Raw genomic sequence first — 24,337 nt, forward strand, 5'->3', positions numbered from 1 at the left:
TGTTAAAATGGTCTGTAGATTAGGGAAAGGGGGGTTTTCTACTGCCAACTAAAATTACTTACAGGTATTTTAGTGGAACAATGATGACATCCAGTGGTCAGTTACATAAACCACAGATTCATATTTCTCTTGATAAAGTTCTACAGTTCTAGCTCCCTATTTAAATCCAAAATTCTGGTTTAAAATACAGAGAGGCCATGTATCTGTTTAAACGATGACCTGCTATTTAAAAATATACTAACCATTATCCAATTTCGCAGCTTACAATTTTTTTTAGAACCTAAATTCTTTGTCATACGCAGAACCCTTTGTTTTGCAATTTGCAACTTAATATTACCTCCAAGCATCGATCCTGCCACCTGCGAGCTAGCATCTCAAGAAGAGGCGGTCTAAATTTCTCCAGTCCCAACAGGTCAGGGAGCATAACACAATGCATAGCAGCTAGTTGACTCCATCCTGTTAACATATGTTAAAAACAGGCATAAAAAACACATAGGCAATTTTAACAACAAAAGGTCAAAATAAATGCATTTTATTTAAATGTATTCAAAATATTTTTGGATTTACTCTGGCCACTGTTCTTGGGACATGCACTTTTTCCCTGAGGCTAAATTGCTTCTTAGGGAACAGTGTGGAAACTACTCTGGACGCAGACAGACCTCTCACTGACAAGATCAGTGTCTTAGTAAATAATATGCAATACTTTTTCCTGTAAGGCAGATATTTTTACATAAAGAACAATATTACTGTTGCCATGAAATAACAAATACACAGCTAAATCTCTATTCTAAGCTAAAGTCAGACAAGTTTGTCAATTGCAACAACTCACAAAATGTTATATAGTAGCAAGAAGTCACAAAAATCCAGGTTAAAAAAAAAAAAACAAATAGGACAAAACAAAACAAAAATTACACAGATGAGTTACTACTACAGATGTGAGGTATATTTAAACAGCAGTTAAAAGAATCTTTGCTGAGATCAAAAGAGGGCTGTGTGTCAGCTAAAAACATGGACATCTGTTTGTCGCTGTCATCTGAAGCAGAACAGAATTCTTTTCCCCTCTGTCATGGGAACCTAAGGTTTACCCCTACATAGAACTTGACCCAGAGCCCATGAAAATTAAATGGGCATCTTTCCACACTTTTCAGTGGACACTGGATCAAGCCTCCACAGCACATAAGAACTTCCAGTACCAACCACACAAATTGAATTGGCTCTCTAAGTCTCAGATCCTGCAAAGAACACTAACTGGTCAGTTCCCTACACGCGTGTAGAGCCCCACTGACTTAGACTGGGAGTCTACCTGCCTGTGTCTCAGTGCACTCTGAGAATTAGGGTGTCAGTCATAATCTACATTGTGATCTTGACACAACAAAGTATTTAAAAACATGCTTTGAGACTTAAGAAAGTGCTTAAATTCATTACTGAATCAGGGACTATATATAGAATAAATGCAAAAACAAACAAAAACAAAAAACAAAATCCATGAATTCATTCAACACTGAAGCTGAGATTTTAAAAAGCACCACCCTGAAATTCAAAGGAAGTGTAAGTCAGCTGGCTCGTATATACATTATAATTTGCATTACTTTAAATGGAGTTTAATGCTTTAATATTCAAGTGCAACATGTCCAGATTACAGTCATTAAGCATGTAAAGTGTCAGTAGTAATACTGCACATGTTGTTTTTGTACTTAATTTCATTTTTAGTTTTTTAAAATATTATTTTAAACAACAAATAGAAAAAGTGCTAGTTTAAAGGGACCTACCACCACGTGAAAATAGAACATACATACAATTTAATATTTGCATGAAATCTTGACCTGTTCATTTAAATCCTTATTTCAACATGTAACGTTTCAGACATATATTCATACCATAACACACTGAGGCATCACACCTTCTATGTTTTTTTAAAAAGCCAGTAAAAATAAGCATATCTAGCTTGTACAATATGGTATATTTTAGAATGTTTATAACTTATTCCATGTAAAATTTCTTGAATTGTAATCTTTATTACAGAAAAAGACCCTCTCTCTTAACTTACTCAGTGGGTACTAAAAGTCAGTGGGGCTTTCCAGGGGCTCAGGAGTCCACCATGAAAAGTGAATTTCTTGATCAGGGTCTTTATCTATGCCAAGTTGGATTTATTTATTTATTTTTAATTGTTTGTAAACTCTAAAAATTATTTGTGCATGGAAGGCATCTCAATATTTTCATTAACTATGGAAAGGTCTTTCCTTCATTCAAAGATACCACCAAAAAACGTACAAAAATAATTTCAAGCTTTCCCACAGAAAAATTAATTTCTGAACTAATAAAAAAAATCAAAAGAAATGTCATCTTTAAAAGGTAACTTTCTGATAGTTATTAGCACTTCAACACAGGAGTTCATTTTCATTATCTGAGTCAGATAACACCAGCAGAAGGTTGATTTTCTTTTTTGGTAGTTTGGGTTCTGTAGTTTCTGCATCTGAGTGTTGCTCTTTTAAGACTTCTGAAAGCCTGCTCCACACCTCATCCCTCTCAGATTTTGGCAGGCACTTCAGATTCTTAAACCTTGGGTTGAGTGTGTAGCTATCTCACATTGGTACCATCTTTGCGTTTGGTCAAATCTGTGGTGAAAGTGTTCTTAAAATGAACAACATGCTGGGTCATCATCTGAGACGGCTATAACATGAAATATATGGCAGAATGCAAGTAAAACATAACAGGAAACATACAATTCTCCCCCAAGGAGTTCAGTCACAAATTTAATTAACACTTTTTTTTTTTAAATGAGCATCATCAGCATGGAAGCATGTCCTCTGGAATACTGGCCGAAGCATGAAAGGGCATATGAATGTTTAGCATATCTGGCACGTAAATACCTTGCAACGCTGGCTACAAAAGTGCCATGCGAACGCCTGTTCTCACTTTCAGGTGACATTTTAAGTAAGAAAGAGGCAGCATTATCTCCCTTAAATGTAAACAAATTTGTTTGTCTTAGTGACTGGCTGAACAAGAAGTAGGACTGAGTGGATTTGTAGGCTCTAAAGTTTTACAGTGTTTTGTTTTTGAGTGAAGCTATGTAACAAAAAAATTCTACATTTGTAAGTTACACTTTCATGATAAAGAGTTTGCATTACAGTACTTGTATAAGGTGAATTGAAAAATACTATTTCTTTTGTTTATCACTTTACAGTGCAAATATTTGTAATAAAAAATAATAATATAAAATTAGCACTGTACACTTTGTATTCTGTGTTGTAATATAAATCAATATATTTGAAAATGTAGACAAAAACCCAAAAATATTTTATAAATTTCAATTGGTAATCTATTATTTAGCAGTGCGATTAATTTTTTTAATCGTGTGAGTTAACTGTGATTAATCGACAGCCCTAATTTGTTTATTTTAAGCATCCTTTTATTTTTTAAATTTTCACAGTTGTGCAAAAGTATGGATTTTAAGCATTTTTTCTTTCATTTTAAATTTTCACACTTGCGGGAACGTATTTGGGGAGGGGTCAGACAATAATTTTATGACCGTAGATGTTGAGATTCAAAAAAAGATAAAAAGTTTTATAATTGTTAAAACACACATTGTTAACATAATATGTCAAAATATACAAAGTAAATAGCCTTAAATCAAACTCAAGTTCTCAAACAGCATTTTCCTTACTTTGCCTATCTGTAAATTTTAATAATCACTGATGGAAAATTTTTCATCTTTTGTGAGTGTTCAGTGAAATCGATGTTTATCAACGTTTACTGATAAAAATCAAATCCTTGCAAGCCAAGATACAGGACAGAGAGAGGGGGCAGTTGGCATGGTGTTATCCTGTGAGGGCCCCTCAACTTTGGAACATGCTGCCCTTCCCAGTCCAACACAGTCCTAGTTTGTCAACCTCAAAGGCATATGTTTTTTCCCCTAACTGAGATACATTGAAATGATTCTGTTTTCTAAATAAGGGAGGTTTCAAATGGAAATAATGTCTATAAACAATTCTCATAGATTTAAAGTAAACATGATTTACACAAAATTCAGGTAATATGAATTAAAACTAATCCTTGTCAACATTTTTACCCAATATTAATGAACAAAGTTAGAGACAAGTTTCATTTTGCATCTCTCCCAAAACAAATGAATATGCAGATTAAAAAGTCATGTCATAACAATGATAATGACATTAATTGTAAGTAAATGACGAGTAGATAGAAAATGTGGAGAGAATACCTTCATTTACTAAGAAACAGCTACGTAAAGTAGGAGCAGGGTCAGAGCCAGAGCGATCAGCTTCAGTGCTAGAAGAAACAGCAGGAGCAACTTGCAGAGGAAAGAAGAAGAAATTAAAAAAAAAAAGAGAGAGAGAGAGAGAAAGAGAGGAAAATGAAGATAGACATTTCTGAAAAACTGATTAGTGTTACTGAAAAATGAAAAAAGAAAAACTGAGACAAACTGTGACTATATCAACTATAAAATAAAAATATTCTAGGTTTTACCAGAAGTGTAACATCAGTGACAGAAAGACATGCAGTTGCAGAAAATACAAAGATACTAACATAAACTTGCTTATTTGGAATAGACAAGACTCATTGTAAATTAAGGGATTTCAAATTTGCTTTAAAATATAGCATGAATTCACAATATTACACAGCACATCAACTAAATGCAGCTAAAACTCAAATCATATCTGTGAAATTAAAAAAAACCACCAAATATGACACTTTAAAATTATTCCCAAAACTAAGCGATTTGCTATTTCCTACTACTAGTTACAAAAACTAGAAATAGATACTCCTAAAACAAGGCATACCATCTAATCCATCGCTCTACCACTGAAGGAGTGCTTCCTACAATTCTAGTTTAGTCTAGTTTTAAATGTCTGAAACTATTTAAACCATTTTAAAATTACACTAAATAAAGCCCTATACAAATAAACTGTAGCAGAAAACCTACACGAACATATAAAGTGTGTACTATAATAAAGTAGAACTACACCTGTAGATAAGCAACTTTTAACGTAACATTGTACAAAACTGTAATTGCTAAATTAAAGTATTTCAGGCTTTGATATAGCCATTTTGTAAATTGCATAATCTCTTAGTGCAAAGGCAGTCCAAAACTAGTACTATTATAGTCCCACTAATGCTCCATGACTCAAATTATCATATGAAAAGACAGGCAAATCTTATGTCTCACACATTCTACAAGCAGAGGTCAATGTTAAGATTTAGAGGTCACTATTTGACACTTCCTTCCTATAGAGAAATTACCATATGTCATGCACAAGCATCTTCAAATTAATCCCTCTCCTTTATTCCATTGCAGAACAACAATAGGTTCAGGCTCCTGAACAGATTAACCATGGTCTTCTAAATGGTATGTTTGCTTTTCATGCAATGAACTTCTTTTGTCACTGTAAGGACATCTGCATCAAAACTACGTTTTTCCATAATTTCCATGCATCATGATGGCACGTGTAAAGTGAAAGGATGACTAGCATAAATTGCCAACCTTTTATTTTATCTAAAGAAAAATTAAATGTACTAGAAATGGTAAAACAATAAACCCTGAATTTGATTTATGAGAATAAAAAGTTTAGAGAGTTTTATAAAAAATAAACTGCCTGGTAATTTACTTGGGAAAGTATCTGTTCATTTTCTTAGGATAGCTCCCTCCAAATGTCACTATTTATATCAATCACTGTAACTGGAAGTTACAACAACTGGCTCAAATAGCCCAATGACATTGGACTCTAGTGTTCTCAGGACAGATACTGGTCAAAGTGATGGAGATCAAACATGCCACAATGTGCACTAATTTCACTTCTACTAATTGATCTTAAAAAAAAAAAAATAGCAAAAGAAATCAATGAGAAGACAAGATACTACAAATACCACATATAGGGATAAAGAGATAGGAAAATATTGACTTTAACCTACGAATACCACCTGGAACTGAAAGATACTAAATAGAAATGTGGAGAAAATCAGAATTCAGCTTCCCATAAACAAATATATAAATCTAATTTGGAGAAAATAGAGGTATAATAAGCATAAGTAAGTTTGTAACAAACACTACAAAATTTAAGTTGAAAATGACTATTTAAATAAGAGAACATGTCATGCTATACAGGGATTTGACACCAACGCATAATTTAATTTTGGTAGATTACATTCTAATATAATTCAGTTCCCAACTGATGTCTTTAAACATGTTATTTACCATCATAATTAGGACTGCCACTTGGATGAAAAATGACAGGTTTTTCATTCTGAAAAGGATAACACTCATACAAAATGTATGACTTCTTTACAATCTCTACTGAGCTCTCCCTAATTTTAAAAACTGTCTTTATTTAAGAAAAAAGGAAAGTAAATGGGTGAAAAGGGGAAGATGTCTTGATCCAATAACATTCAATGGGCAACTAGTCTGGATCTTTTGTTACCATAATTTTGCCATTAAGCTCCAGTTCTCCATCTCTTTCATCTCATCCCAACTTTGGCCCTGATCCTACAAACCCCTTTTTTTGAGTACATTTATGCATCCAAGCCCTGAAGCTAAACTGAGTTGAGCTCCTGTTATCTAATGAATGTACTGGCAAACATTAATGCTTAACAAAAGAATGAAGATTCACAAATGTTGCTGCCTAGCAAATTTCCTCTTCGAAGAAGAGCCCCTATCTTTTTGTGTCCAAGATGAGAATACCATCTTTTAGAGAAGAAATACAAATTATCCCTTGTGCCTAGTAGCTTTTCGAATGGTAAAGCAAATTCACAGCTTTTTTGATTGAGCTAGATTATAAATAAAGCAGCACAATGGCAAAAGAAATGGTTACTTACTGTAACTGTGGTTCTTCAAGATGTGATGCAGACGTGTATTGCACGTAGGTGTGTGTGCACCTCGTGCACCAGAGCTGGAGAATTTTGTCTAACAGCACCTGTAGAGGGGCAGTGCTCACGTCTCTTGCTCTTAACCCCTCCCCTGGCTATATGGGGTGCCACCCCACCCCGAATTTCTTTGCCCCCAAATTCCCAGAAACTAGACTCTGATGCAGAGGGGACGGATGGTGGATCATGGAATACATGTCTGCATCACATCTCGAAGAACTACAGTTACAGTCAGTAACAATTCATTCTTCTTCGAGTAGATGCAGCCATGTATTCCACTTGACTTACAAGCTGCCCACAGAAGGTGAGTCTAGGGGTCTATTTAAACAAGGCCTCCTTCCCAGTGTTTGCATCTGCTCTGGATGCTGTGGTAATGGCATAATGGTTTGTAAATGTATGTATCAACAACCATGTGGCAACCCTGCAAATGTCCAGTATCGAGACGTCACTTAAGAACACTACTGATGTAGCTTGTATCCTCACAGAATGAGCTTTCACCTGTTTCATATGCAGTCTTGATACAGGACGTTATCCACTTAGAGATCCTCTGTGAGGAAACTGCCTGTCACTTCAGAGGGTTTGTGTATGACACAAACAAACAAGGTGAAGCCCAAAAGGGTTTAGTCCTGTCAACATAAAAGGCCAGACATCGTCTGACATCCAAAGTGTGAAGATGCTGCTCCTCCAGAGACGAAAGGAGCATAGGAAAAAACACATGAAAATATACTCCTTGGTTTAAATGAATCTGAAAGAAAACTTAAGACACAAATTACAGCTGCATCATCACTTTCTTTTTGATGGCAGAGCCTCCTTACATGCAGTTCTCCAAAACTAGCAACACTCACACTCTCCTTGCAGATGTTATCACCACGAGGAATGCAGTTTTTTTGACATAAGAAAGGAAAGAGGCAGGATGCCAGAGGCCTGAACAGAAGTCTCACAGAGGCTGCTAAGAATGTGTTACGGTCCAACAAGGGAACCAGTTCCTGCACTGGCAGATGGAGGCACAGGGTTCCTTTTAAGAATCTCACCACTATGGCACTGGAAAACACCAATCTTCCAGAAATGGGTGGATGAAAGGCTGAGATTGCTGCTACATGCACCTTAAACAAGTGAAACTCAAGGCCTGGTGGCTGAACATGCAGCAAATACTCCAAGATGTTTTGGCATAGTAGCCAGCAATGGCTGAACTCCAAAGACCAGTGACCACATTGAAAATGCATCCACTTTACTGAATAGGCCATTCTGGTAAAGGGTTTTCTACTACTGAGTAGGACCTGTCGAACAGCCACTGAACACTGCTCTTCTTCCTCATTCATCCACGCAGCAGCCACCCCATGAGATACAGGGAGCTGAGCACGGGATGCAGAGTGCAACCATGATTCTGTATAAGCAGGTTGGGATGGAGAGGAAAGGATATGGGAGGCTGAATCAACAGTGCAAGAAGGTTGGAAAACCAGCACTGCCTCAGCCATGCCGGGGCAAGGAGGATGAGCTTTCAGCTGTAGTCCCTTGTGGCAAACAGATTGATCGCTGGATGCCCCATGCTGCAAAGATGACTCACAGAACACTGGGCTTCAGAGACCACTTGTGATTCAGGGAAAAATTCCTGGTGAGATGGTCCACAATATGATTCTGGACCCCTGGGCAAGTGATCAACTATCAGAGAGTTACTCTAATCAAAGCAGAATTGCCACAACCTGATCGCCTCTTGGCAGAGCATGCTGGAGTGTGCTCCTCTTTGCCTGTTACCGACAATACCACTGTGATGTATTGTGTGAAGTATGTGAACTTGATGTGGTCTAGGAAAGTGAGACAGGCATTGTTGATGGCCCAAAGCTCCAGGACATTGATATGCAGTGGAGCTTCCTACTCCGACCACAGGCCCTGAATCTTCAGGGACCCCAGATGCGCTCCCCAACCAATCACAGAGGTGTTGGCGAGAACAGTCCTCACTGGTAAGCACCGGATGAAGGGAATGCCTTGAGATACATTCCCTTGATCCTGGATTCCTTGCACTGGTGGACAATTCAATGAAGGGAGATACAGGCCTGAGCCACATGCGAAGAGGGCAAAGGTGCACCTTTGTGAATTGAATCTCCTGGGTGCCTGCAGACATAGGGCCTAAGAACCTCAGGCATATGTGAACCTTCATGGAAGGCTGAGAATGCAGATGGAGACAAAGGCAGCAAATTGTCCAGAAAAAGTTGGTTAGCAGAAACACTTTCAAACTCGTAGAGTCTATTAGGGCCCCAGTGAACTTGATTTTCTGAGTGGGAACCAAGATCGACTTTCTGGTGTTTAGGATAAGACCCAGATGGTTGAGTTAGCGAAGTGTATGTGTAAGTGAGAAAGGACTTCTTCCCTGGACTGTCCCTGAGAAACCAATCATCCAAATATGGGAAGATGTGGATTTCCTTTTTCCTGAGGTAAGCTATCACCGTGACCATACATTTGGTAAAAACCCAGGGGGCAGAAGACAGATCAAAGGGAAGGACTGTGTACTGAAAATGGCTGTGCACTATAACGAACTGGAGAAATGTCTTGGGGCTCAGAAGAATTGCCACGTGGAAATAAGCATCCTGTAGGTCCAGAGTAGCAAACCAGTCATTCTGAGTCAAAGCAGGGAGGGCAGCTGATTGAGTAACCATGTGGACCCTCAGGTATCTGTTATATTTATTGAGGTTGCGGAGGTCAAGCATAGGTCTTAACCCTCTCTTGGATTTGGAAATCAGGAAGTACCTGACACCAGTGTTCTGGAGGAACTTCCTCTATCACTCCCAAGACCAGCAAAGAGTTGAGCTGCTTGAGGAACAGTATCTTTTGAAAAGGGTTCCTGACAAGGGTCAGGGAAGGAGGGGGGAAGTTTGGTCATCTTTTGTATGAAGCAGACAGTTAAATGTCATGTGACCACACTATGTTAATATCAGCACTTCATTATACTGATTAAAAAAATACATGGATCTTAATACACATTTTCATATGGAATATCATAGTATTTTCTTTTTACAGCTAGAAACCAATACAATGTTATCATCACTACAGAGTAGCTAGACCATTTCAGTCTAGAGCTAAAATGTCATGTCAGTTATCTCACAGGCTTTAATTTTACCTTGTTTAATTTGCCCTTGAGCTGCATTACTGGAAGCTGGTGGGGGAGCCTTCATTTTAGACAAATCTGGGGTGCCTGGCCTAGGAGGTCTAAAAATAAAATGAGACAAAACATTCAAAGCTTATTCTCCAAAAGATATTTATTCTGATTTAAGGTGTCCCATTAAAAGAGTGTCCCATCAAAACACTTTAGTTGCTATTAAAATTAAGGCTTATTAGCAATTCACAGATAATTTCTCACCAACTATAACTGAAATATTATCAGTATAATGTATTTAGAATTTGATAAACTATTTAAAAGTTATTGAGAAAACAATACAAATATGTGAGCCTAATTCTCACTCTCTTACAACCATTTTATGTGCTGTAACACCAATTAAGTCACACTGGTTTAAAAAAACCCATAACATATAACATAATGGATACCCATATCATGTTCATCTAGTGTGGCTGTAATAGGTGTTCAATAGCACAAAGCTATAAAGAGTAACAATTAAATAAAACAAAAATATTGTTTTACAATAAAAAAATCAAAAGGCAAACAGGTTATTACAAGATAAATAAATACGCTGAATCCTTTTCATACCTGATTGGACCCTTCTTCATATGGTCTCCAATAAACGTTGCATTAGTCATACTCATCAAAGTATTCGCCAAAGAGATAATAGACAGGAGATGCTGAGTAGTGACTGCACGTGATACTCCATATGTCCCCCTTCCTAGTCCCTCTGTAATGGACATTTTCCTTCCTACTTCCACACTACCATATGATGGTTTGCGTAGGGACTGGTTATATCCTGGAAGCATCAGAGACATGTGGCCTCCTCTAGATAGCAGACCAAAGGACACAGAACAGTGTGGTTTAAGCATGCCAAGGCGATCAAGACAAACATCATCTAGATCTTCATTCAAACCCCAGGCATGAAGACAGGACATAAAAAGCTTTGCTGTGTCCATGGTTAGATTATACTCTAATAGGGTTAATGGTTTAGATTTGCTGGAGCGATATTCTGGGTCACTGTCTTCCCTTCTCTGTCTCATTGATTCTTCATCCTCATCTTCATCATCAAGAAGATGTTCTTTTATGTTCTCTTTGATCGTTTCCTTGACTTGCTGGAAGAGCACTGCTGCTCGTTTGCCAGCCAGAAAAGACCCCCCCTTATCAGAACTGCCAGATGCTTTCTGTAAATTCTCTGGGGAAATGAGTGCAGTATTAGGCCTAGAGGCTTCTTCAGTCAGTAGCTGAATAATCAGAGCTTCTACATCAAAGAAGAGCACATGTATATCTGGATCTGTTAGGTTAGTCTTTATGGCTTGAACCATCAGAGAATTGTGTGAATATTTAGGCAAATTCCCCTGCAATTAAAAAAGAAAAAAGAAAAAGTACGGATTAAAATGAAAATAATATCTTCACTTTATTAGTATTTTCAATCTTTCCACAAAGTTAGTTTATAAACATAAGCATCACAGGTAAGAAAAGTTTGAGAACTCATGAGATTTAAAATATGTAATGCAAGTGCCAATGGAAAACGTTATATGATTCCATTTAAGCCACCATACACAAGAGAGGAAACATAATAGCTTTGAAATATCATTGGGCGGGTTTTAGCTTAAATACATGCAAATTTTAGTTATATAACTTCATCAATGAAATACCAATCATTAGTTCACCAGTCACTTCTCATTGGTTCTTTAGATCATGAACCCTAAAAGATAACAGCTATTTTACAAATATAAAATAAACCCATGTATTCTGGTCTATTAAATTCAAACCAAACAAAAGAAAGAAAGAAAACCTTTGGTATTTCAGACACTAATAAAATTTAAAAAAACGAAGGGGATAATCTAGCCTATTATGCCAATGTACGTGATCAGAAGCTGAAACAAAGTAAAATAGATATTCCTTAAGTCTGCATTTTTCTCCACTGTTCCACCCCTCTCCCCCAAAAAACAAACACTACTGATAGAGAAAAGCCAGCAGGGGTGTAAAGAAGAAAGGAATAAACAACACCAACATTGATTTCTAAGTACTATTAGAATTCTATTTTCTCCCTGTAACCAAAGTAAACATTAATTCCTGAGGAAAACACATTTATATATTTATATAGCACTCGAATACCTGCTACATCAGAAATGTGATAGTTTCCTTTTAAAATGTCATATATACAAAGGGCAATTGCTAAGCTATTATTCTTGCTGCACAGTTTAAGCAATGGACGGCAATCTGTAAGGGTCTGAGGGGGAAAAAAAATAAAAGGATTGATATGTGATCAATGTATAGCATTTCCAAAAACCCAAAATGTAGAAAAACTATGGGTGGAGAGCAGTGACTAGTTGAGTAATCAAATTAGGTGGGTTTTTTTGGTACTTGATTGCGGTCAGCTACTGTTTCTTTTTCTTCTGAAAATTCAGTCGTTTGTTATAATTTACAGAATTGTAAGATTTGAGGGGACATGTACCTGTATCTTTGCCTTCATGTTTAAAGTAACTGTCCACTGGGAATACAATGGTTATTTTTCATCATTTAAAATTAAATACCATTAACTTGTACAAGGCTGAAAACAGATAATAAAGTTACCTTTAGCACTTTTCAGAGTAGCAGCCGTGTTAGTCTGTATCTGCAAAAAGAACAGGAGTACTTGTGGCACCTTAGAGACTAACAAATTTATTAAAGCATAAGCTTTTGTGGGCTACTGCGAAGTGGGCAGTAGCCCACGAAAGCTTATGCTCTAATAAATTAGTTAGTCTCTAAGGTGCCACAAGTACTCCTGTTCTTTTAGCACTTTTGATATCCATCAGATTGAATGGTTTGCTAGAGCACTGCTGCATTTGGTGAGAGCTGGACAAGCAGTGGGGTCAGATATTAGGAAAAAACTATTCACTAGGAGGGTGGTGAAGCACTGGAATCGGTTACCTAGGGAGGTGGTGGAATCTCCATCCTTTGAGGTTTTTAAGGCCCAGCTTGACAATGCCCTGCCTGGAATGATTTAGACTGTAACAGGGTTCAGAAAAGACCTAGATAAATTCATGGAGAATGGGTCCATCTATGACTATTAGCCAGAATGGGCAGTGATGGTGTCCCTAGCCTCTGTTTGCCAGAAGCTGGAAATGAGTGACAGCGGATGGATCACTTGATGGTTACCTGTTCTGCTCATTCCCTCTGAAGCACCTGGCATTGGCCACTGTTTGGGGACAGGATGCTAGGCTGGATGGACCTTTGCTTCTTATGTTGTCTTTTATCATTTTTCTGTGTTAGTTCATTGGAAAGCATAGTCATGGTCTGATTTCACCCACTGAAAAATAAATCCCACTGACCACACACCCCAAGTTGTAACGTACCACCCCACACTAGCACCCATATCATCAACAGTTACAAATCATGCTTGATAGGGATCCATCCTGAAAGAAATGCCCCTTCCCGCAACTTCACCAAGCTCATCATCAGAAGCAAGCTCCCCACAGACCAGGACACACCAACTTAAAGCAACACCAAACCCTGCCAGAACAGATGCAAAACATGCAGACATATCTTCACTACTATGAAGATAAATAACCCCCTCAACACACCTCTCAAGATGAATGGGTCCTACTTATCACAACATGTAGTGCACCTCATGCAGTGCATCAAATGCCCCAACAAGAACTATGTGGGTGAAACCTGACAATCACTGTGCTCTCCAATGAACTGACACAGAAAAATGATAAAGACAAAAACTGAGGAAGAGCGGTGTTGTTCAAAAACTTGTCTCTTTCACAAACAGCTGGTCCAATGAAAGATAGTACCCTCTACCTTGTCTCTCTCACATCCTGAGATCAACACGGCTACAGCACTGCAAACAATATTGAAATTGCCATACAGATCAGACTAACACTCCGTCTAGTCTAGTCTAGACTAGAATAACCTGCCCTTAGTGTAAGTTTCTTCCTAACCAGAGGTAGATAGTGACTGGCTTATACATTTAAGCTCTATACCTCTTCTAACACAAACTGTTGTTCTATTTAATATAATTTTGGATATGCAGAGGCTGGTATCACTGATGGAGGTGGGATTGACAATTTAGATATATATAAGATGCTATGATAAGCAAAAACAAAGGAAAGTCTTAAAAATGAACATTATCAGTTTGTATCTGATATAATAGAAATACGGGAGCCAGTGGAAAGATGTAAATAGCAAGGTGCTGCAATCAATAATAAAGACCCCTATTATTTTTCCCCCTCTGTTAACTAAATAGCCTTCTTTTTTCCCCACTACTCTTTCCAACTAGAAGTCTTTCAATGTTTCTATCATAAGTTCTTTTGAGGTGAAGTGATTAGAAGTGAATAAAGTACTCAAGGTGAAGGCTTAGTACCAACTTATATAATTATATTCTCAATATTATTTTCTATCCCATTCTTTATACATCCTAACATTTTGTTTGCTTTTTGACTGCCTCGGTGCACTGAGCAGATATCTTTCTTGTGCTGTCCCCAATGAAGGCTGCATCTTTCTTTGAGTACTTACAATCCATCGAGCTGCATGAGTGCTTTACTCCTCCAAGATGCAGTACCTAGAATTTTTCAACATTGAATTTCGGCTTCCATTGTGGTGACTATTTTTGCTATGTTTTTAGGTCCCCCTTGAGTCCCTCAAAGTCTTATCTAGACTAACCTAAATAATTAAATCTGCAAACTTTTGCAACTTAACTGTTCATTCCATCTCCAGACCCTTAACAAATTTGTTCAACCCTATAAGTCCTCGCAGGGATCCTAGATGCATACTGTTTAACCTTTGGCCAATTTGAAAACTGGCCATTTATTCCTATCCTTTCTCTCTGTCTCTTTGCTCGTTTCTTCTAATCCAAGATAGTACGTCCTTTTAACCCCATGGCTACTTCATTTCCTTTAACAGCTTCTTGTGCAGGACTTTGTCACACACTTGTTGAAAACTTAGGTAATTGACATCTACTCTTTTTCCTTGCATCACCATTTTGACATGATCAGGAAATTATAGTAAATTTGAAAGGCATAATTTTCATTAACAGAAGTAATGCTGGTTTGTCCCCCATTATCTCCTGCTCATCTAGTTGTTTTATAAAATACTCTAATTATTATTTCAACCATTCTAATAGATTAGTATCCTTATTTCAGTACCGAATTCCCAAGATCATTCTAGCACCTTTTTAAAAGAAAAGTACATGTGCTATTCCCCCATCCAATCGTATAGTAGATTATTTTAATGAGAGTGCATATTTATGTTAGAAGCTCAGGTCACTCCATGCTGGATATCCTTCAGAAGTCTTATATAAAGATTATGAACTCCTAGTTATTTGGTGCTGTTCATCTTATCAGTTTCTTTCAGAATTTCTTCTTTTGACATTTCTGTCTTTTGCAGTGCTTCATTTATTACCTGAATGGGGTCATTATCACTACAGCAGATGTTCAGGAGAAGACAGACCTTATCTTCCTCAACTGCTTCCTTTACACTCTGATAAGGCTTATTTGTTTTTGAGATCATCTATTTACTCCACAAAATTCCTCTTAACCTTTATAATTTCCAATTTATATTTTACCTGAAATACTTTATGTTCCCTTCTACTGGCTTCAGTTGGGAAGGATTCACACTTTTTGAAGGATACTAGCTTACTTCCTGAATTAACTCCTCTGTGTTATTTAGGACCAAGTCAAGAGTATCCTCTCCTCTTCTGTGCTCTAGAACTAATGCTAAGAAGCAATCATTTAATGGGTTGAGAAATTGCTTCTATAAACCTTGCTCAGCTGTGATATGTGGCTAGTTGGGGGTGGGGTCATCATTATTGCATCTGTATTTGATTTAGTTATATCTTTGATTTTCCTCCACAGTGCACTTTTAATGTATTTTCCTGATTCAAAGGCTGGTAGTACAATGCTACTAATATATTTTTATGATGATGATTTGGAATTGGTATGCATACAGATTGTGTTACATGGTCCTTTCCACTTGAAATCTAATGTGATAAAATTTCTACATACTCTTTCAGATACAGTGCTATTTCCCCACCACAACCTAATGTGCACTTCCAATACAGTTTATAATATACAACAAAGTGCCCTGGTTTGACATTCCCCGTGTTTCAGAAGTGTCTATTATAATCAGTCTCCATCCAGTCTTCTTTAGCTGGCATTCTAGCTCACCTATTGTTTTGCTTTTAAGCTTTTTGCAACAATATATAGAAATGTATAGCTTTTATTCTTGACCACATATTTTTATTTAACTCCTTTCCTTGAAGCCCTGTTATTTCTCTGGAACGTACTTGTGATAACAACCTGGACCTTCTTCATTTCGGTTTTAATTTCTGTTTGCTGAATATACAGTTTTGTATTAATGAAACCCCTAGCAAATGTCTTTGGGTATGTCTATATTAGAAAAATTACAGTGGCACCGCTGCAGTGACGATACTTACTATAGTAACAAAAGGAGTGCTTCTGTCACTGTAGGAAATCCACCTCTGAGAAGTGTTAGCAAGGTTGACAGAAAAATGTTTCTGTCTACCTCGTGGTGTCTACACCAGGGCCTAATTTGGCTTATTTACATTATACAAGGCATACATTTTTTCACAACCCTGAGCAATCTAGTTTACCTAACTCTGTAAAGTAGACCAGCCCTTAGGGCATATCTACACTACAAACTTCCGCCACCACAAGTTACATCAGCATAAAGCCGCCGCAGTATGCATGGCGCTTGTGTGCATGCATACTTGGCTCTCTGCATCCGCCCTGCAGTACTCACCAGGAGTGCTTGTTTCAATGCACAGTGCAGTACACCATGGGTAGGTATCCAGTGTGCAACTCGCCACTATCCAGCACACTGACTCATGGGAAGTTTTGGCAATGCATGGTGGGGAAGAAATGAGTCATGCAGGAGTGACGTGGACAGAAGGGTCAAGTTCACATCATGCAACTTTCTCGACCCCATAATGCCATCTCTGTACCATAATTTTTGTAAATCCCACGAACCCACAAGGAACTGGTCATGGTCCGCCAACTCTGACAGAACGATGGAGCCTGCACAGCTCTGCACTATTGTCACAAGCATTGCAAACACAGGATGCACAATCTTCTGGTATTTGCAGAGCCGCAAGAAGAGCCTTGGGGAACATGACAATTTCCTGGAGGTCAGATTACTGTGGGACGTAGCAAGACCCAATTAAAGATTGTTGCTGGCATTCACAGCGCTCCAAATGGTGGAACACCACTTTTGGGCCTGAGAACTGAGCACTGACTGGCGGGATCGCATCGCAATGCAGGCTTGTAATTATGAGCAGTGGCTGTAGAACTTTTGGATGCATAAGGCCATATTCCTGGATCGGTGTGCCAACCTTACCCCAGCCCTCAAGTGCAGGAACACCAGAATGAGAGCTGCACTGACAGTGGGGAAGGGAGTAGCAATCACACGGAGGAAAACTGCAATGGCAGAAATCATTTTGTAGTTGGAAAATCCACGGTGGGGGTTATTGTCACACAAATGGGCAGGGCCATTGGTCGTCTCCTCCTACACAGGACTGAGACTTTCAGCAAAGTGTAATGGATGACTTGCTGCAATGGGGTTCGCGAACTGTGGTGGAGCGATTAATAGCACGCATATCCCTATTTGGCACCAGACCACTTTGCCACAGAGTACATCAACAGATAGGGCTATTTTTCTATGGTTAGGGAAGCACAGGTGGATCACCAGGGACACTTAACCAACATCAGTGTTCGCTGGTCAGGGACAGTGCATGACTCTCGCATCTTTAAGAACACTGGACTGTTCAGAAAGCTACAAGCAGGGGCTTTCTTTCCCACCTGGCAGATGACTATTGGTGATATTGAAATGTCCATAGTGATCTTGGGGGGACCCAGCCTATGCCTTACTACCATGGTCATGACACCATACACTGGCCACCTTCACAGCACCAGGAGAGATTCAGCTACCGGCTCAGTAGGTGCAGCAAGACAATTGAGTATGCTTTTGGTATACTGAAGAGGCGCTGACATAGTTTACTCACAAGATTGGAGCTCAGTGAGAAAAATATGGTTTAGCTGCCTGCTGCATCTTGCAAATTTGTGAAGTAAAGGGGAAAAAGTATCCATTATGGTGGAAGGTAGAGCTGGTACTGCTGTCGGCTGCGTTTGAACAGCCAGATACAAGGGCTATCAGAATTGCTCAACGTGGAGCTATATGGTTCAGGGAGGCTTTGAAAGAGCTCCAACAGCGAGCCACAGTTAATGCACTGTGCTCACCCCGGTCCTGCAGCTTGGAACTGTTAGAAACTGTGTGGTGCTTGGTGCACATCTATGGCATGTAACAGACAATGCACCCTATTAACTTTGTGGCGCTTGCTGTACATTTATGATTATTACATTGTTTGTCAGGGATTCTATGAGCTCTGTCAAAGTTTACAGTCACAAGTAAGTGGGTGCTTTCAATGCCACCAGCCATTTTGCAAAATACGTTGCGACTTAATAAAGATGAATTATTTTCTGAACAATATAGTTTTACTATGTAATAAAACACTTCAAAAATTTCTGTGCAAGTTAAAAGCAAATACATTAAAACCTTAACAAATTTATGTGTAACCCTTTTGGGGTTTAGGGAGGGTGGCCCCTTTAAATCTTTGTCCTGAGTGGGAAGCGTGAAGGGAGGGAGAGCAACAGGGTATATGTCTGGAGCACCACATAGAAGAACTACAGCAAGCAGCTCCTCATATAGTGAAGCAGCCGAGAACCTGCCCAGAGTCTGGAGTGGCTGACCGGGAACACCCCAGGACAGGAGCAGCACTGTGCCAAGGAGGAATCACTTGAGAAGGACAAACTAGAGCTGCCCAGAACTGTATGAGGCAGTGAGTACTGAAGCTTGTGACCTTGCATTGGTAGGAAGAAGGGAAGCTGTAGCTAGCTAAGTGGGTTTGCAGAGAGTGCCAAAAGAGGCACAAGAAGGGTTTGTCGGAGAAAGTTTAGTAGTGCCAAAGACGACCAGGAACACCCAAGACTCACCACCAGACTGGAACTTTGCCCAGGACTCCTGAACTCTGAGTGCAAATGCATGGCTTGGTGTTTTCCCTTTCAGACAGTGATACCACTGGGCCTGTGTTGAATGTAACACTGTGTTACCGCTCCCTATGTCTTTCCCCTGTTGTTTTTCTCCATTCATCCCTCTGTGAATAAGTATTTCACTTTCCTAGATTCACTGTACTATTCCAGTGTGTGTGTGTGTTCACTCCGGGGGGGTTGTATCAGGTGCCCCTGGGGTGGAAGGGACTTTCCCTGCTGTGTTCCTACACATGCCTTTTCTTGGCTGGAGCTGCCTGCAGAGCAGACTCCATCTTGGCAAGGACGACGCTAAAATTACATATGGAACAGAGCTTAAAGGACAGGGAAGGAATATTCATGTCCATTTTAGCTACACATACATCAACCATGGCTTTAACAGGTCAGTGTATGTGAAGCTGTGTTTGTCCTTAATGTCCCTCGATGTGGAGTGACAGGGGCAGGAATGTGGGCCCTGATGCCACATGGAATGTTGAGGGAAGTATAGGGAATGTTGCCATTCTCCATGGACTGCAAAGGGAGGCAAGCCCAGGAGTGTTGAAACTTTAGGTCCAGAATTTTCTGCAGCATCAGCGTTTGCGGCCAGAGAAGCCCCATTATGTCCTGGTGCATCTTCCTCTCTGACTCCTTGGCCTTTCTCCTGTTCACTCTTTCCTTCGCCATACAGTTTGCAACATTCATGGATCCATGCCTTCTGTTCATGATCTGATGCAGCACTGGCTTGCAGGATCTCGCTGAACATGTCACCCCCTAGTCCTCTTCTTTTTCCTCCTTATCTGGCTCAAGCATTCCACTGGTATGAAGGGGGAACCCCTCAAGGCTACAATGGCAGCAGCTACAGATAACACACACACAGGTACCATTGTCAGTACAGTCACACGAGAAAGCAGAAGTTAAGATTCAGAATTCCCTTCCCTTGCTCACTTAGGGCTTGTCTATACTTACGCGCTGGTTCGGCGGCAGGCAATTGAACTTCTGGGTTCGATTTATAGCGTCTAATCTGGACGCGATAAATCGAACTCAGAAGTGCTCCCCGTCGACTCCGGTAATCCTGCTCGCCGCGAGGAGTACGCGGAGTCGACGGGGGAGCCTGCCTGCCGGGTGTGGACCGCGGTAAATTCGAACTAAGGTACGTCGACTTCAGCTACGTTATTCACGTAGCTGAAGTTGCGTACCTTAGTTCGATTTGGGGGTTTAGTGTAGACCAAGCCTTAAAGTTTTAAATAATACAGGCTTATTGACACTTCTGGTTCAGAGTGCCTGTGCATGGTGCCACTCACAGCACCAGGGAAATGAGGAGGGAATTGCTCAGTTGAGTATGAGTATTGGGCAATGACATTGAATACTTGCACCGTTTTCGTAGGCGGTGATGATTTTAGCTAATCTCACTCTGGACGGTAGCAAAGGCAGAGAGAGCACAGCTGCTCCTGGGGTTCCAAAGCCACCCCCAGCCAGCATACTGCTAACCCTGTTTAACCTGCTGAAGTTATCACCGACTGGCATAGGAAACTGTCCAACCGCAGAAGAAGAAATAAGGCTGCTAGAAATCTTTGGAAGAGGATTGCAGAATACGTCCGTGCACATTTAAAAGCAATCTCTCAGGAGGATTCACAGGACTTCTGTTTGTGTACAAACAAACTGCTCTGCATGTCCCTTATTTCTACAGGGGAACAAAAAGCAGATAACTCCCTCTCTCTCTTTGTTATACCAATACCTTTTCTAGTATGAGCAAATTGATGAAAAGTCAATAGCTGAGTCCTGCTAAATTGGAGACATCACTGTAATGAGAAACACTCTTACCCGAGGATCCTTCCCCTGTGTTGGGCTCACTCATGCTTGACTACCAGTATAGTCAGTACTGACTGGACTGTGGTAGAGTCTCAAACCCTCCCAGCTGCATGTCCCCCATCCTTCTCCTCTTCCTCCTCCACCTCATCATCACTGTTCATGTCAGGGTCCTGCGATTCTGGCTTCTCGGAGGTATCCACAGTGGTGTGCAGGGTAGTGGTGGGGTATCCACAAAGTATGGCATCCTGCTCTTTCTAAAAACGCCACATCTCCGGCTTGGTACCGGATCAACTGTTGGCCTCCCTGGCCTTCTGATATGCCTGCTGCAGTTTCTTTGCTTTCATGTGGCACTGCTACTAATCCCTGTCATACCCCTTCTCCTGCATCCTCTGTGCAATCTGCTTATAAATGTCCAATTTTCTATGGCTGGTCCATAGCTGTGCTTGCGCAACCTCTTCTCCCCACAGGCTCAAGAGATCCAGCATCTCCTGTCTACTCCAAGCCAGTGCACATCTGGAGTGCGTACCCAGCATGGTGAGCGGGGCAGTTGTGCACAACAATGGAGAGCTCCTAAGTGTGCTCACCAAACTGGACAATCAGGAAAAGGCATTTCAAAAAATTGCTGGGCTTTAAAAGGGAGCAGGTCGGGCCTTCTGGACTCCGTGACTCCTGGACAGTGGAGTGCACAATTGTGGTCAGTGTTAGGCATTGTGGGAGAGCTGCTTAAGGACTGCTAGGGTCAACACAGGTGTGTTGCAGTGTTCATTCATCCTGCATTGACCTCAATACATGGACCATGGCCTGCATACTGCAATGATGCCTGCTGAATTGGTGTTACTGCATCAGTGTATTGGGGAGCACCGAGACACATTCACAGCTAGGTCAATACAAGGCAGCTTACTTCAACCTAACTTTGAAGTGTAGACCACGCCTTGGTCTGACTCAAGTGTTCCTCTGTATCTGGTAGTTTTCCCTCACATCCCTTTCCCTACTTTAAATATTCCCCAAAAAAACCTTTTTGTGCCAGCAGTCTAAATAAGATGCTGCCTATCCCATTAGGATAGGCTATCCCTTCCTAACAAAGTTCCCCACCAATTCCTAATAAATGTCAACCACTCTTCTTTCCATTATGCAGCCATCCATGCATTGAGACACTGAAGTTCTCAATCTAGTTGTTCCTGTGCACCAGAAGCAATTCAGAAAAAGCCATTATGGAAGTTCTGGTCTTAAACTTTTCCCCAATCATCAAAATTAATCATTCAGGATCTCTCTCCTATCTCCTGATATCAGTACCTGTACAGTAGAACCTCAGAGTCCTTACAAACTGACCTCATTTTGAACTGGAATTATGCAATTAGGCAGCAGCAGAGACCAAAATAAAGGCAAATATAGTACAGTACTGTGTTAAATGTAAACTACTGAAAGAAATAAAGTTTAAACTAAGATTTGACAAGGTAAGGAAATTGTTTCTGTGCTTGTTTCATTTAAATTAAGATGGCTAAAGGCAGCATTTTTTCTTCTGCATAGTAAAGTTTCAAAGTTGTATTAAGTCAATGTCCTGTTGTAAACTTTTGAAAAAATAACCATAACATTTAGTTCAAAGATACAAACATTTCAGAGTTGCGAACAACCTCCATTCCCAAGGTGCCCATAACTCTGAGGTTCTACTTTATGTACCATTACTATGTCTTCCTTAGCCACTCATTAGAATGTTTTTATAAAAAGCCATGTAAGATCAACCCATTTCTCAACCAAGAGGCAAGTCTCAGTGCTATCACATGCTCATTTGTCAATATTTCTAAGGACTGAATCCCCTAACATGCTACCTGGTCGACAATTTAGTCTCCTGGAGAGAACTTCTCAATGCATTAGGCATGAATCAACCTCCGCTCCTTCTGCCAGAAGATGGGTCTCATCTGTCCCTCCACTCAACCTCAGTCTCCACTCATGATAGACTTCCTCACCTGGAGTACCATGACAGAGGTGTGTCTGCTCCAGCATCTCTGTAAATAACTATATGTGCTGTCTTCCTCTGCTCTTCCAGTTCATCAACTCTGACCTCAAGCTGCTGTTCTTGGACCTTGAGATGCATGAGCTGCTTGCATCAGGAACATACACATGCCACCTGGCTACAAGGTGAATAGTCACACATGTAAGTAATCTAACATTTGCTCTTACACAGAGTTTGGATTGCTTAAGAGGCCCATGGAAGTATTCATTTTTAACAGGTGTTTGTCAAGGGAGGGGGCCAGCTGAAAATACATTCCTAAGGACTGATTTTTAAATATGTGGAACCTACTTACAGCAAGTTATAGTGTGCATAGAGGCTCTCCACCAAATCAAAACTCAGAGCAACTGAGTTAATCTTCAATAGCATCTGTTGCTCTGCTAAATATTTTTTCCACTCCTCCTTTTTGTTCAGCATCCCAGTTTAAATCCTCATTTCTTTTGCCCCATAAAAATTAGACTTTCTTTCCAGCGGTCTCTTCACTTTGGACAGGAAGACAAATATAAACAAGAACCTGTTCTCCCACCCCCTTTTTTCCTGTTACATTTTAGTACATCACTCAACCATCAGCAGCAGCACTGACTGAACACCCAGATGGCCTAAGACAGTCGAAAAAAAAAAAAAAAAAAACCAATGAATAGCCAAGTTCTGTGTTACAGGATCAGAAAATCAAGAAGTTCCATTTATTTAATAAATTAGCCAGGAAAGACAGATCACAGGAAATGAGTGTGTGGAAGGAAATTACTCAATTTCTCAGTATCGATGAGAAAAAGCTGAGAGAAGAAGAAGCCATTTTTAAACATGTTATTTTTTTAAATGGTATAATAGAAGGGGGGGGAGATCTAATTTACAATGCATTAATTACTCTTATGCCTTATGTACTATAAAGTCTAATAATTTATCAGAATACAGTGTACAGAACTATATTTATTTATACAAGACATTTTGTTTATGGCTGGAGGGGGGACAATATAGTGAAATTTAGAGATAACATAAAAGAAATATTTTAGCTATTAAAATCTCTGCACATACATTGCTACCAATGCATCTCTTATATATGCTACCCTCTATGGTTGAAAGATAGATATGCAGTGATTAACAACATCTTAATTAGATTTGGAAAATTTGTTCATTAAAAATGGACTCATCTAGATAGAGAACAGTTTTGAAATCATACTTGTGCAGCTGTAATATTTAAGAGTCCAACCCTACAAGCACGCAAACAGACACATTTGAGTTCAATGGGAACAATCCCATACATAAACTTAAGCACATGGCTAGTATTTGTCAAATGAAACATGGTATGCTAAAGGATATACTGTATAAATATTAATGAAATGATTTTGAACATAGAATATGTAAAAAAAGAAAAAAACATAGCTCTAAAATGGGAATGGATCTCTGATGCCCCCTGCTGTCCTATTGTTGTCACTACTAAAACACTAGCAAGCATTAATATGAGAATCAAATCATTTCTGAGGATTCACTTCAAAACTTAAAGTAGGC

The 24,337-nt window shown here is 39.6% G+C and overlaps 1 protein-coding gene across 5 annotated transcripts in view; it reads right to left on the reverse strand.

Moving 5' to 3' along the window:
• The window catches only part of WDR7 (WD repeat domain 7), a 344,118-nt gene that overhangs the window by 240,449 nt on the left and 79,332 nt on the right, over positions 1–24,337 (reverse strand). For 3 of the 5 annotated variants that reach the window (XM_054032281.1, XM_054032279.1, XM_054032284.1), the window contains 4 exons: positions 10,574–11,343; positions 9,989–10,077; positions 4,220–4,309; positions 338–456 (listed from right to left, as the gene is read on the reverse strand). In XM_054032281.1, the coding sequence (XP_053888256.1) occupies positions 338–456; positions 4,220–4,309; positions 9,989–10,077; positions 10,574–11,343 (1,068 nt within the window). The remainder of the gene's footprint in view (positions 1–337; positions 457–4,219; positions 4,310–9,988; positions 10,078–10,573; positions 11,344–24,337) is intronic. The other 2 variants (XM_054032283.1, XM_054032282.1) reach the window with 1 other exon arrangement.

This window comes from Malaclemys terrapin, chromosome 6 (assembly GCF_027887155.1).
Source record: "Malaclemys terrapin pileata isolate rMalTer1 chromosome 6, rMalTer1.hap1, whole genome shotgun sequence".
NCBI lineage: Eukaryota > Metazoa > Chordata > Testudines > Emydidae > Malaclemys > Malaclemys terrapin.